Source organism: Zophobas morio, unplaced genomic scaffold, assembly GCF_036711695.1.
Source record: "Zophobas morio isolate AGI-343-1 ecotype UQ-CSIRO unplaced genomic scaffold, CSIRO_AGI_Zmor_V1 ptg000011l, whole genome shotgun sequence".
NCBI lineage: Eukaryota > Metazoa > Arthropoda > Insecta > Coleoptera > Tenebrionidae > Zophobas > Zophobas morio.
This window is the reverse complement of record NW_026972116.1, coordinates 15,582,366-15,597,182: the sequence shown is the minus strand read 5'-3', so window position 1 is coordinate 15,597,182 and position 14,817 is coordinate 15,582,366. Positions and strand designations below refer to the sequence as shown.

Below are 14,817 nucleotides of genomic sequence, written 5' to 3'. Positions count from 1 at the left end.
ATGCCAACTTTCCGTATAAAGACTTCATGAATTTGATGCGTGACTTTATCACCATTCGGTGCAAATGTTCACCACATAAAACAGTTAGGCACAGTTGGAACCGTTAATGGCACAAAACGTAAAGGTGTACAGTGTTCAGATCATACATAAACTTGTTTGATTCCTTTTACACCAGAACAGCAATTTGCCAGCTTTATACCGCTGTAAAACTTCCAGCCGACCCTAAAAGTGCTTTTGCGACGTCAGTCACCATGTTCTTGATCACATATCTTCGTTTCAACCGCAAGGGAACACAGTTACCAAACTTTGTTAACTTAACTTTTTCTCTTTTAATACACCAAAATAAAACATTGATGCCGTTGATAATTACTTTCAATCCTGCGGGTATAATAACCGAACGGTCCACATCACTCTGATGAAAGAGAGATTTAAGTTGAAAAGGTTTACCGAAATACCTGGGCTTTCTGGAATGAATTGTATATTTTTATATTTATTTAAGTAGGAATTGAGAAAGTTTTTCAATCTCGGGGTGATCTCTAAAATTTGCCTAAGCGGTTGTTCGATTTGCATTCTATTTTCATAAAATCCGGGGAGATTTCCAGGCCAAAGCAACAATAATATAGAATTTCGGAGATGCAGTCCAAACAAGAAAGAACAAATTCAATTTATAAAATGTCATATTTGATAAGGAGTTCTGTTAGAGATCTAAGCTAAAATAAAAATCTGGATTTCTTTAGAGCTGATAAACGCTTTTCTTGTGTTGTTTTATATCAGAAGCTAATTTGAAGTTATTTAAACCGGTAATAAATAACACTTGCAACATAAAAAGTGGAGCACCTTGTTCTCAAAACCACCTTTAAATTCTAATCTCAACAATATGACGTAGATAACAACAGAATAGGACAAGTAAACTAATATTTATCACTACAAACCCTCTTTTTTTTAAACGCGGTATTGTAAACTTTAGAGACAAGTAAACAAAACAACCACCTTGATTCACTGCCACAGTAAACAATTAACCTAGGCAAATATGCAACATTATTTGCATAATAATTTCGGGGTGTAATAATTTTCCCGCTTACCTGTGTAGGATGTAGTGCAATCAGTCTTTCCTAAATACCCGTTGTAGATGCAATAAATCAACAATGCTTTACGGGAGCAGCGGAATATGAAAGAAAAATCATAAAACCCAAAGAGACATCTCTTCATGGACACTGAACACATATTGCTTGTGGCTAGTGCATCTTATGAAAAGCATTTGATTTGCAACGGACTTAGCGGAGGATAGAATCCGGAATATAGAACTGCTGTGATATTTCGTACGTTGCTGTGCCTCCAGCAAAATGGAATATATTTTATAAAATATCCCTCCGCGTTATGTGACTGAATTTGTGTAACTGTGGTTTATCATTGTTTGGGGTAATTACGCAAATTTTCCCTTCGTTCTAAAACTAATAAAGTAACAACAATTAACAACAATAGCATAACTAAGTTATAATGCAGCGCTTCAAAACTTTGTCTTTTAAATGTATTATTATCTTTCTTTAGAGATTTATATTTAATATCTGTTTAAACACTGTGTAGGTGTGATTATTGCTAGGCGACATGATTTTTCTAACAATAATAAAATATCCTAACGCTATGATTCATTTATTGCATTTTATTTATGAATATGGTTATTAAATGTTTCAGGCACGTCACATTTAAAATTTGGCTAATCATCTCCACCAACAGTTTGATGACGGCACCTCAAAATTGTACATAATAAATGGGTTTTAAATTGTATAAAATAGCATACTCCTATACGTGTAGTTTATGAATCCGTGTTGAGTTTTTACCCGAAACATCCAGATTTTTGAAAAAAAACTCAAAATTGTATACCTAACAACATTTTGTAATTTAATTTTCAATCTGCAATACCGAATGCTTTGAAATCTTGCAGATGTGTTAAAGCAAGTTATCGTAAGTACGGTAAATTTTTAATCACAATATATTTGTGTATGTCCCCTCAAAAATTGATGACGTCATTTCAAAATTTTGTCAAATAAATCCTGTCTAAACTGTGTCAAATGTGATGAGTCTACATTTCTGATTTGTCATTGTATTCAATTTTTTTTAGAATTACTCATACAGAGTGACTAAAAAAAATTAGTCAGTTTATTTTCATGAATAAATCAGGAACGGCGTACTTCATTTTTCCCAAAAATTTGAAAGTACAATACTGTGTATAGCTTATTTCATTAATGTTAGAGATCAAAAATTACAAAAAGTCGCCTAATGTTACTATTCGAATATTTGTTACTTTCTCTAGAGTTGGTATATATGTCTATAGTAGTATATATAACCTGTGTGTATAATAGTGGCCTGAATTTTAAGTACACTGCCAGTCAAAAAATTCCGGACACTTGAATATTTGTAACTTTACGCTAATGTTTAGTGTTATAACTTTTTTTTACTTTTTCTGTTTTCACATGCTTTAAAATAAAGTTACGTTTTTTTGTTAGTGAATACATTGATGTTTTAATTTTTTACAAAAGTTCGACCAATCACAAGCAATCACAAAAATTGAAGTGTTTGTTTTTGTCTGGCAGTGTATTTGAGCTTTTAGTTCTAGTGACGTAAACTTGAATCTGAGTTGTTTGATGTAAGTGTTTATTTTTATCGCATTCCGCTTCTGACGCGTTCGCTTTAATTCGGACTTGTGGGTTTTTGTTTTCGCACTTCGAGGCACATTCATAACCTTGTTAACGATAAACACTTAAAACTAGAAAAACACTAGTAAACAAAAATGTTGATTTTATTGAACTCTAAAACATTTTATACACTCAAAAATGCTGATAGAGGGTGAGTTGTCAAAAGTAGTTTAAACTTCTAAACACTTCGCATAATAAATACAACAGGATTAAGATAGCCTATGTACACAGTTTACCTTTGTTTGAACTCACCCTATATCCGTTAACTTAGATATAAAAAAATATATAAGATAAAATTACATATTTGAAATCGCTTTGAACAGCATACACTTTGCCTACTACTAAAACTGCGAAACAAATATGATTATACTAGAGGTATCAATTGAGGTAATAATTATTGTTGCATAAATTAGAAACCGCTTTTAATTTTTAAATCTAACTATGTATTATAGGTTCTGAGTTTAATGTAAATATCACACAAAAGACTTTGTCACTGAGAGAACTACCTTAATAGTTGCGCTTTTCTATATATACAATATAAGCAAATTTACAGATTGAAGATGACGTCCAACAATGTACATTAACAATATAAATAAGCGTAAATCTTTGCCAAATCCGTTTGGAAGCATTGGGCTCTAATGCTTCGTGACAGAAATGGCAAGCTCATTCGATGACACACATTAGCATGGAATGCTCTACATAACAAATTTGTCTTATTTAAACATGAACCTACATCAAAAATGCAACTCTCTAACGTTTCTACTGGATATCAGTCTTTGTTAAAATAACACGGGAATCATCAAGTAGTTGTCGACGGATATATAAAATTTTTGCAAACACACGCGTCGAGAACTTACGGCCGCATCCCCAAAAGCTTCCTGAAAGCACGTCGGAAGTCCAAATTAAAAATCGTGTAAATAATAGGATTGAGCACTGAATTAATGTAACCTAACCATGTGATGAAATTTATGAGTCTTTTAGACGGGCAGCAGCTCGGACAGAACGGGATCGTGACGTACATAATGAAGAAGGGCAACCAACACACCACAAATACCCCCATTATTATACCGAGGGTTCGAGCAGCACGCCTTTCCTTAGACAGAGAAATACGTTGTTTTTCTTCGATGAACTGGTAGATCACTCCGGGCTTTTTCACAACGTTGGACTCAGGAAGAAGAACTTTGTTGAGGTTGCTACATTTGGATTGAGGGGAATTAGACACCGTGGTACATTCGGAGATGATCTTGTGGTTATCAGAAGTGCAAGGGTTAGAACTGCGTCTCTGCGAAATGGAAGAAGTCTCTGGATTGTCTGTCAAGGAATCTTCGTGGACTAGAATGGGCTTCAAGTACGTATTGTTTTCGGCGTTGTCGTCTTTCCGTTTCTTCTTGTGCTTCTTCTTCTTTTCTTTGGTCTTTCCGTTCGCCGTGTTCTCCGGGTGTTCATTGTGGTTCGTCTCGCTACTCACGCTCTCTCTGTCATGTTGTGCCTCTTTGTTGCTTATCAAAGCGGACTGGTTCTTCGAGATGGCGTTGATCTTGGACGCTTGCGCCCTTTCCCTCAGACGCCTCTTCGTCGCTATGAATATCTCTACGTAAACTATTGTCATAATGAACAACGGAATAAAAAACGAACCCAACGACGAGTAAATGACGTAACCTTGTCGTTCGGTCAGTTTGCAAACTTGCACGTTGTCGAATTCTTCCGGCGTAGGCCAGTCGTTCCAGCCGATCAAAGGCGGCGAACTGATTAAAAGGGACAAGACCCAGACTCCTCCTATCATTAGCAGCACCCTTTTCAAGGTGCGCTTCTGGGCATAATTGATCGGATCAGTGATGGCCCAGAAGCGGTCCAAGGCTATCGCGCACAAATTAAGGATGGAAGCGGTGCAACAAAGGACGTCTGATGTCAGCCACATTTTACAGATGTGTATGCCGAGGACCCAACGTCCCAATATTGACACGATTACGTTCAGCGGCATAACGAGGATGGCGACCGTCAAGTCGGCTACCGCAAGCGACACTATGAAGAAGTTTTGCACTATGCGGAGGGGCTTGTATGTGAAGACGCTGAGGATCACTAACACGTTCCCAATTATCGTCAGAAGGATGATGAATGTAAGAGTGACGATCGTTAGGAGCGCTTCCCACTGGGCGACGTCTGTTTGTCCGAAGATGGTCGAGAAATTGCCGGGGTCTTGCGGGCAACTGCTGTTGTCGGACATGCTGATTGCTGGCTGGAGCGGCTCCTGGAAATTAAAACAGACTATCAGATACTTTTCGGTACTTATTATGATAATTGTAGTAATTACTTAGGTTCACGAATTTTCCTTGCGTGCGACAGCCAAAAAGAAGTAATGTAACGAGGTCATTTGGATGAGTTCCTAATTTTGCGTTTCGTTGACGTTGATGTTCACTGTTGAATATGAAAATTTAGGTTTCTCATTTTCGCCGGTTTTTCTTTGTATCTGTCTGTTAGCGATTTATTAAACAGATACGTTGTGAAGCTACCAAAATTTTAACATGTCCCTGGAATCCCCGTGAACTAGTAATCAAGCTTTACTATTTATCTTACAGTTTATAAACGAACTTCTTCACAATAACTTTAAGTTAGCAACAAAATTTATTTATTCATTCATTTCGCAAATTTCATTAAGAATCTATACCATGAAATAAACAATTCCAATTTTCCTTATACATATTTTAGAATAGTTTTCTTTGTAACTTACTTTGGGACTCTTCTTTGATCACTCGATGTAAAAGCAAAATTGTCGAGGCGTTTCGCCAACCATGTTGGCATCATCTAGACAAAACTAAACTGTTTAGATGGGGTAATTAACGTTATAATCTACAATATTAGTAGAAATGCTACCAAAACATGTGCAGAATAATGGGACGTAAAGTCAAACGGATGATTCTTTATAAAAAAGTTGATCACCAATTATTTTGTTTTTTTTTCCTGGGAGTTACAAGAAATATAATACGGCGGAATAAAATAACGATTCCGTACTTAGAGTAATAGTTTAACAATCCACCTTCTTAACAATTTTATGCCCGTACAATAATGTTCTTAGAAAGAAAAAAGCAAAATCTCACCGGTGGCGATGAATCTTATGTACAGTTCTAAAGACTTTTCAAATAAAAATATTAAGAAACAACATTGAGAACAAACAGCTTAAAGCTGCAAGAGCTTAAAGTGATGCGACTAAAATCCTGTTAAAAATATCGCATTTTGCCAGATGTTGAAGAAGTTGTATCTGACGACATTTTTCTGTTATAAGTCAATGAAGTAAAAACAATAACAAACTTATATTGTACGTCGTTTCTATAAAAAAAAGTTCACACGAAGCAATTTTAACGCAATTTTTTTAGAAACTTTTTTTTAACATTTTTTGTTCAGCAGTGCTAATTTACATTGAACGCAAATTTTCATGCTCTGCAGTTTCTAACCTCACGTATATTTTTGTTTACACAAGTTCTACTTCCCACCAGATCTTTTTGTTTTTTATAAATCTTTCCTAGTTTTTTTCATGTAAATATTTTGTTGATGAATGTTTCGATCATATAAATTATCTTCATCTTACATAAGAATTCTTTGCTGTTTAAATTTTCGCGAGAGTGTATGGCGAATTTAAATGTTGTTTATTGCTCCTTTTAAAACTTTGACACCTGTGTTCAGCTGTAGTTTAATATGAGAGTCATATTTAAATGGAATTGAGGCCAAATAACACCGAAATACGTGGCAAACGCGGAGGGCGCGGTTCCTAGTCGAGCTAGCGGGATTTATTGCGCCATCTGCACAAAGGATGTAGGCTTTAATAGAAGTTAAGGGCGGTCGACATGACGTGACGCTTGGCCCAATAGTCGAGACTCAACCACGAGTTTGCGACCGTAACGGCCTGCTCGTACGGCATATCCGTAATAGAGAAGTGCTGTACGGCAGTGCTTGCGATAGATAGAATCAACGTCGTGGGTAGGAGAACAGCCACAACCAGGAGTCCCAAATTCCACTTGTACTACAACTACTTGTACTATGGGTATTTTTGTTGTGGTCTAGAATGAAATTGACGTAGTTCGAGTGCCGCACTCTTATAGCGGCTCTGGTGCCGCTGTCGCTGCATAATTTTTTGTTACAATTTTGTTCTCTTGTTGACTGCCATAATTTTAAATTTGCCGCTACATGTCCGTAATAACTTGTGTATTTGCATCCAGTTCAGATTTTGCTTTGTTTTTATCAAATTTGAGATATTCAAATATTTGCATTGATTCAGAACGTTTAATTCGATTTCGTTCAAAGTTTTCTTTCTGTAGCTGAACATTAAGCCGTGTCCACAACGGGCACAACTTAGTCGCAGCTTTTTTTTTCTTTTTTTTTTTTGTCAGTGGAGGAATAAACAATTTTGTGCCCTCCATATATTTTGTGTTTTATTTAGCGGTACTTTTCCAACCTTGGGGTCCACCATTTCATCTGAACGCATCCCGCCATTTTTCAAAAACACAACGTAGGATTCCATTTTGTCAGATGATCACAGCCAAAGCCAAATTTTTGAATTTTTGAATCTTTCGCCGGCTTTCAATTTTTTTTTTCTTTTCACATGTAAATTTATGGCGGGGTGTTTGGATTATCAAAACACTAATGTTACCTTCCGTTTTGGGGAGCGATTTTCGGAATGCGAAACAGGTAGAAAAAGTTTCAGAATCGGACGCGCGATTCTCAAACCAGGGAGTGCAATTTTGACCCACTTGTTATACAACAGTGCTAATTTTTAACTTTTTTTAACCACAAATGATTCACGTTGGACGCTACAGTCCGCTTCAACGAGTGTAACTAGTGAAATATCAGTTTATTAATGGTTTTCTTATCGAATCTGTGTAAAACTTTGAGTATTTCCTAAACATATTGAATTTTATTGTTTGTAAATTCATGGTTCACGTTATGATTTTTAACTTTTCCTGCTTTTAACACCATTTTACAACAATCATGTAAATGTTCATATGAGAAACACGTGGCGGAAATTCGCTTATTCAGGCGCAAATTATTGTAAATAACCATAAATATATCTAAAAATTTTGGTTATTTTACTTCCCGAGCGTAATAAGTATAGTAATCGAGTCCATGGGGCGACTTGACACTTTCATGTTTTCTTGACGAATACGAAAAAATAATCTCCCGTTTCCGTCTCTGTGTCTGTCTGGCGTCTGTATCCATTTTTATTAGACACGTAATCCCCGAAACTACTGCACCGATTATCTTCAAATTTTGTATGTATAACAGAAATATCATGTAATTGGTTAAACGCTAATCAAAATTTGGCTAATTGCCCCCACCAACAATTTTATGACGTCATCTCAATGAATTCTGTATTAAAATGATTTGAATATTATACAACAATATACTGCTATACTTGTTCAAATTTTCGGAAAAAAATAAGAATACGCACGGGTTTATTTAATAATGATAAAATACGAATTATAATGTTCAGAACATTTTGTTGGAATGTAGTTTAATTGGTTAATGATTTTAGTCCTCTGTTTTCAGAAGGCAAACTTATTCAAATCAAAGTCATTTTTACCTGACATTCTTTCCATGTATAAACACAAACACTTGAACTTAATGTTGCCAATAGTGCTGAGAGGACACTTTGCGTATCTCGAATGGTTATGTGCTTTAAATATATTTTACATTGTCCGTACTTGGGACCGCAGGGGTTGTGGGGGTGTTATTTATGCCGTTGTTTTTTATTTTATATAGGTTATCACAAAACGGAATCGGCAAAATCAAAATTTTATAATGTTTTAAAGAAGTGGGATTTGTCGGATTATATTTCAAGGGCCAGGGAAGTTCTGCCGAAATAACCTTGGACCAAATTTTTACTTAAATAATTATATGTACAGTATCCACACTTCATAACTTCTGGCTCGAGATTTAAAATAGTTCATTTATTATATCATTTAAACTAATCTTAAACGGTATTCCATTTTGAGAGAAGGGCCTTGAAAATTATCATCAGTTAAATTAATGCCATTATGGGCTGGAAATCAAGGTGTATTTTATGTTCATGTATTATATTATATTATTGTATTATTTTCTTACAGCTTGAATTTGAACATTTTGGATTTATTATTTTGATTTTGATTGTGCCTTGTTATGTTTATGTGATATTGAAATCTCTGGGTCCTTGATGTATTCTTAATGAACTCACTTTGAACTTGAATTAATGCATAATTTGGCATAATGTAAGTTTTTGTAATTCTAATACGCATTCGTTATCATTATGGAGAGAGATAGGATTTGAATTTTAACTGAAATAAAAGCACAAGATCACGTACGTTTTTTAATGTCATTTGCTTAGATGGGTTTTAATTGTAAACTTCATCCGAAGACCCGCGCCCACGCAGTTTTTGGGAAGAACGGGTAGAAAGTATAATATCCGGCAGGTGTTTTGGGCATAGTGACGTATGATATTGTTGTATTATTGGGTAATTGCATTCAGTTACTTTTAAGGTAATTTCCATTTTCTTTGTATTTAAATTTGCGATACTTAAATGTTTGTTTTGATTTGCAGCATTTGATTTCATTTTTGAAAGCTGGAGCAGTTTTTGGAGCTCGGAAATAAGTTCGCTTATTCCTAGTTTTTTCTTCGCAAAAATGGAGGAATAATCAATGTTGTCGTCCATATTTTGCATTTTGAATTTAAACAGGATTATCCAGATGTGTCTACAACAATTCAAATATAAATCTAGTCTTACTCTGTCCCCTATGGTTATAATTTTTTCGTTCAATGTATATTTAAAATTTCCAATTTTATGATTCTTTGATCTTCAGCAGAAACTATTTTAGTTTTTACTGTTCAATTATTTTTATTGATCCAAGCAACTTTTGGTTTATTAGATTTTGTTCCACCTTCCCTTAATCCAAATTTAATAAAATAGCAACATCTTAAACGCCTTATATTTCACGTATTTGTGAATATTTTCAAATTTAATTTTACTATTCCAGTCTCGGAAAAGTTTTCCATTCTTTATAATCAAGTTTGCAGTCACCCATATACCACAATTACTAAAGAGAAAAGGGGTCGAGAGCGCGTTTTGTAAAAATTTTCATTTCAGCGTGTTTACTCTTGACAGTTTTATTTTCCTTATATTTAATAAAATACGCGTCTTATGTAAACTTCCACGTCGCTGCAATAACTTTGGAAGTTTTACAACGCCAATACAACACTGATCACTAATATATTTTTTCATTCTCAGATAAGCCCGTGTTTGTTCTCATTAATTCATACCTGCTAAGGTAAGATTTAAACCCGCTGTATCAACCAAGCTGTGTACGATAGGTTCTGATTGTGCGACGCCTGAGATTGTAATATATAGGCCTATATTCCAAGGAAAGCCGAGAAAAAATTACAACATGTTACCCTCGCTTAGTGGAATTTACGATGGCAAGTATCTCCAGATAACAAAAGCCCTTAACTTTCCCAGCAGTATTTTTTATATTGTTCTAAAGATTTAGTGGCGGCAATAAAAATGAGGGCTTTAAAATTATTACAACATATGTCAGACCATCGCAACCACCTTTACATAAATAACAAAGTCCCAAATCAACTTTGTGCGCAACATAATTTATTTTTCTTTATTGGGACGCCAACAGCTGACGGTTAAGCGGTCTTGACGCAACAAAATTGCTTTGTTATTTTATTTGGAAACGTTCGCTTTATTAAAAAGCGACACTCGCGGTTTGCCATAACCGGCCGTTTGATTAATTAAGAAATGTTTTCTTAAATTTCACAGCCGGGAACTTACCTTCTGTCCCTCTCTGCTTGAAATGAGGAAAGTTTCGGTGCCGCGACGGCGAAAAAATAATCTTAACAGTTTTATCTTTTCCAGAGAAGTAACATAATTGCGCGGATTAAGGAAAAGGCGCCAAAAAACTAAGCTCAATTCCAGTGTTTCAGTTAAAGAAAAGGTTAAGAACTAAATTCTTAGAATTTAGTACACAACTCTTCCTACATGGTTTATTTTTATTTAGTTCACTGGACTTTCAAACTTCAGTCGACTCGGTACTCTTGTGTTTTCTCGATGTTTCATGACCCCTAGTGTACGAAGGAATAGGTCTCCCGTTTCCGTCTGTCTGTCTGTCTGTCTGTCTGTCGTTTGTCCGGATTTTTATTAAATCTTTGAAACTACTAACATCTTGTAATTTAACTGTGAAGTTATCGTAAACAGATTTACCAAATCGTTAATGAATCCAAAAAATTAATGACGTCATCTCAAAATTTTGCTGAATAAATTCCATCTAAAGTATTGTTACGTTTGACGGGCGAATAATTAATCGGGCGTAGGTAAAAACTCAACAATTTATTTCTTTAACTGGTATTTACATGACTAACTGCGATTACGTACAAAACAACTTCGCAACTTAAATGCACTCCACTCTTGACTGAATAATGAATGAATCATTCCCGACGGTGGCCTCTATTTAAATCCATATTTCGGCGATCCAGCTCTTTCTCGATTTGAGTATTCGCGACATCCGCTTCCAGGCTTTTCGAGCGCCGCTTCGAGACTTCTTCTGGGCTCGTCGCGACATCCGCTTGTATCCGCGCGGTCGATGAGTCAGACGACTAAAGTCCCTAGATAACCAAAGTACCGCAATTGAATGTTTCAATGTGTTAGAGAGAGAACGTATATTTCGGACACAATATGGCGACCGACAAACGTCAATGTTAATTGTCAAACGCTCTTTAACGCATCACCTCGTGGCGTAAGTTCTGTTTTGCAAAGTTGTTTGTGTTTTTTGTAAAGTTGTTTGTGTTTTTTGCAAAGTTGTTTGTGTTTTTTGTAAAGTTGTTTGTGTTTTTTTTGTGGTGTTTTATGACTTTTATTTTAAAATGCCAAGTTGTTCTGTTCCTTTGTGTAAAAATAAAAGCCGATTGTTTCGTCTTCCAACAGGTAGGTTACAACTAAGTTTTCAGTTGAGTTTTCTCAACTAATTTAAATTGTTGCAGGTGTTAGTAATAGGTCTAGAAGAGAGATGTGGGAGAATTTAATAGGCCGGGACGATTTGAACGACAACTCCAGAATTTGCGAAGTAATTTGCTAAAGCTTGAATATGTAATTGCACAATGTTAAATACCATTTACTTTTAGTTACATTTTTCTGAACAACAATTCGAAGCAAAGCGAGCAGATGGAAGGAAACTGTTGCGGCCGAAATTTTGTTAATAAACTGGTATTGCAAGGTTTCTCATCTATATTTTTTACTCACCCCTTATGTTTATCAATGGCATTTAAGTGCACTGAACAAATAACGCTTAAACATAAATAAATGTTTATTTGAAAAAAATCTACATTTACGCTTTGTACGCAAGTATCGAGTCCGTTAATTTTTATTTATTTATTTTGAATTTGGCGCGGACACAATATGGCGCCCAATTGCGGTACTTTATATATCTAGTGACTTTACAGACGACATGCGAGAAACAACGCGTACATGCTAGAAGACACATAGGCGTCGTACCGGGGCGGCGTATGGGCTTATTTCGTAACAGTATGCAGTATCAGTACACTCATAGTTTTTAGATTTACTTATACAGGCTGACTCAAAAAAAATAATGACTGAGGCAGTTTATTGTATTGATTAAATCAAGAACGACTAACTCCTTTTTCCCGAAAATTTGTGAATACAGTACTATTATTGTTAATATTAAGTATATTGTATCTATCCAAATTAATATACGTGTCTTCACAAAATTTTGTAATGGAAAAACTCACAAGAAATCAAGGCGTAGCACGCTTCTTTACAGATATTTTAACTTATAATTATATATCATCAAAAAATAAAATTCCCAAAATCAAATAGTTAATTTTTAGAGATGTCTGAATTTATTTACCTTCGGCCAATTTTTTGATATCACAATTTTTCGTTTTTTCATTCTTTAATTTTTCATTTTTTTCCTTTTCAATGTTTTTTGTTTATGCGACTTTAATTTTTTCAATTTTTCAATTTTCGCTTTTTTCATTTTTTCGATTTGCAATTTTTCAATTTTGCAGTATTTTGGATATTACAATTTTTTATTTTTAGATTTTTCAGTTTTTAATATCCTCAATTTTTCACGTGCTTGATTTTTAATTTTCCCATTTTATCTCAAAATTTTTCGTTTTTCATTTCAATTACTTTTTCAATGTTTCTTTCGATTTTATAATTTTTCGTTTATTACACTCTAGAATTTTCAATTTTCGATTTTTCAATTCTCCGATTTTCCAAATTTTAAATTTTTCGATTCTGTAATTTTGGGTAGTATCTGAATTATTCGATTTGACGATTTCTTTAATTTTCATTATTTCGATTTTACAATATTTCATTTTCTTGATTTACCACTTTTTCGCTTTTGAAGTTTCTCAATTTTTATTCTTTTGATTTTTGAATTTTCCGTTTTTTCAATTTTTCAAGTTCTTGAAGTTTTTGGATTCTTCAAAGTTTTCATTTTACACTTTATCGTTTTTTCATTTTTGACTTTCCAATTTTACAATTTTTCCATTTTTACGATTCGAAAATTAAAAAATCGGAAAAAATAGAAAAATCAAAAATTTAAAAAACTGAAAAAACCAAAAATCAAAAAAAAATCGAAAAAATTTGAAATCTAACAATTGCAAATCGAACTGAAAAAACGAAAAATTGAAGCATTGATAAATAAAACAAGAAAAACTTAAAATTCGAAAAAAATTAATGAATGGAAAAATTGTAAAATTGAAAAATTACAGAATCCTCAAAATGGTACAACAGAAAAACTGTAGCACTGAAAGATGGAATAAATTGAAAAATCAAATATAGAGAAATTAAAAAATAAATAAATAGCGAATAAATGAAAAAATTTTAAAATCCAATAGTTGAAAAATGGGAAAATTCTGAAATCATAAAATGGAAAAAGTGATTTTTTTTAATAACAATTATTATTATTTATTAGATACATATTGAAAATGAAAACTAGAAACATTGCATATCAAAAACTGAAGAAACGAAAAGTTGAAAAACTAAAAGTAAAAAAATCTAAAAGTTGAAAAATCAAAAAATTGAAAACCGAAAAATTGCAACTCCAAAAATTGAAAAATCATTGACAGAAGAAAAATTATAGAATCAGAACATTGAAAAGCTGAAAAGTTAAAGAAATAAAAAATTGAAAAATCTAAAAATCGAAAGATTAAAAACTGAAAACTCCTGACATTACAAATCGAAAAATGGAAAATATAAAATTTGAAACATTCAAAAATTGGAAAATCGAAAAAACTCAATTGTTAAATTGAGGAAAAAAATAAAAATTGAAAAACTGAAAATCAGAAAACTGAAGAAACGAAAAATTGAGAGTTGAAATAGAAAAAAAAAAATTATAAAATCGGAACACTGAAGAATCGAGAAATTGTAAAAATAAAGAAAAGAAAAAACCCTAGCGAAAAACTGCAAATCGAAAATTTGAAAAATGCAAAAATTCTTAGAATCCAAAAACTGGCAAATGAAAAACTGAAAACTCGAGAGGCTTTAAATCGAAAAATTGCAAAAGCAAAAAACTGAAGAAACAAAAAAATGAAAAATTGAAAAATCGTAAAGCGAAATCTGAAGAAGCGAGACACTGAAAAAATTAAGAATTAAAAAAAACAACAAATGATAAAATCGGAACATTGAAAAATCGGCAAATTGTAAAAGTAAAGAAAATGAAAAACCGAAACGAAACATTTCAAATCGAAAAATTGGAAAATCGAAAAATTGCAAACCAAAGAATCAATAAGAAACGAAAAATTAAGACTGAAAAACTAAAAATTGAAAAACGTAAAATTCGAAAATAATTGACGAATCGAAAAATTGTAAAGAATAAAAAGCGAATCCAATGTAAAAATTGGAAAATCAAAAAATTGTAAAATGGAAATTATGTAGTGGAAAAAAGGTAACATTGATAAATTAAATATCGAGAAACTGAAATATGAAAACTCAAAAAATTTAAAAATCGAATAAATGAAAACATTTTAAAATCTAATAATTAAAAAATTTAAAATAATTTAAAATATTGGAAAAATGTAAAAGGCTAAAATTGAAAAAGTAATTTTTTTTTTAAATTATAATTATAATTAGATACA

General features: G+C 33.2%; 1 protein-coding gene and 1 long non-coding RNA gene across 4 annotated transcripts in view; one reads left to right on the top strand and one right to left on the bottom strand.

Moving 5' to 3' along the window:
- Nucleotides 1-2,779: 2,779 nt before the first annotated feature.
- Nucleotides 2,780-14,817, bottom strand: part of LOC135127027 (putative tyramine receptor 2) — a 214,280-nt gene continuing 202,242 nt past the window's right edge. For all 3 annotated transcript variants that reach the window (XM_064053324.1, XM_064053326.1, XM_064053325.1), the window contains one exon: nt 2,780-4,941. In XM_064053324.1, the coding sequence (XP_063909394.1) occupies nt 3,547-4,917 (1,371 nt within the window). In that variant the 5' untranslated portion in view covers nt 4,918-4,941 and the 3' untranslated portion in view covers nt 2,780-3,546. The remainder of the gene's footprint in view (nt 4,942-14,817) is intronic.
- Nucleotides 11,432-11,884, top strand: LOC135126649 (uncharacterized). The gene is made up of 3 exons (XR_010280106.1): nt 11,432-11,641; nt 11,698-11,780; nt 11,839-11,884. It is a non-coding gene; the product is annotated as an uncharacterized LOC135126649 (long non-coding RNA).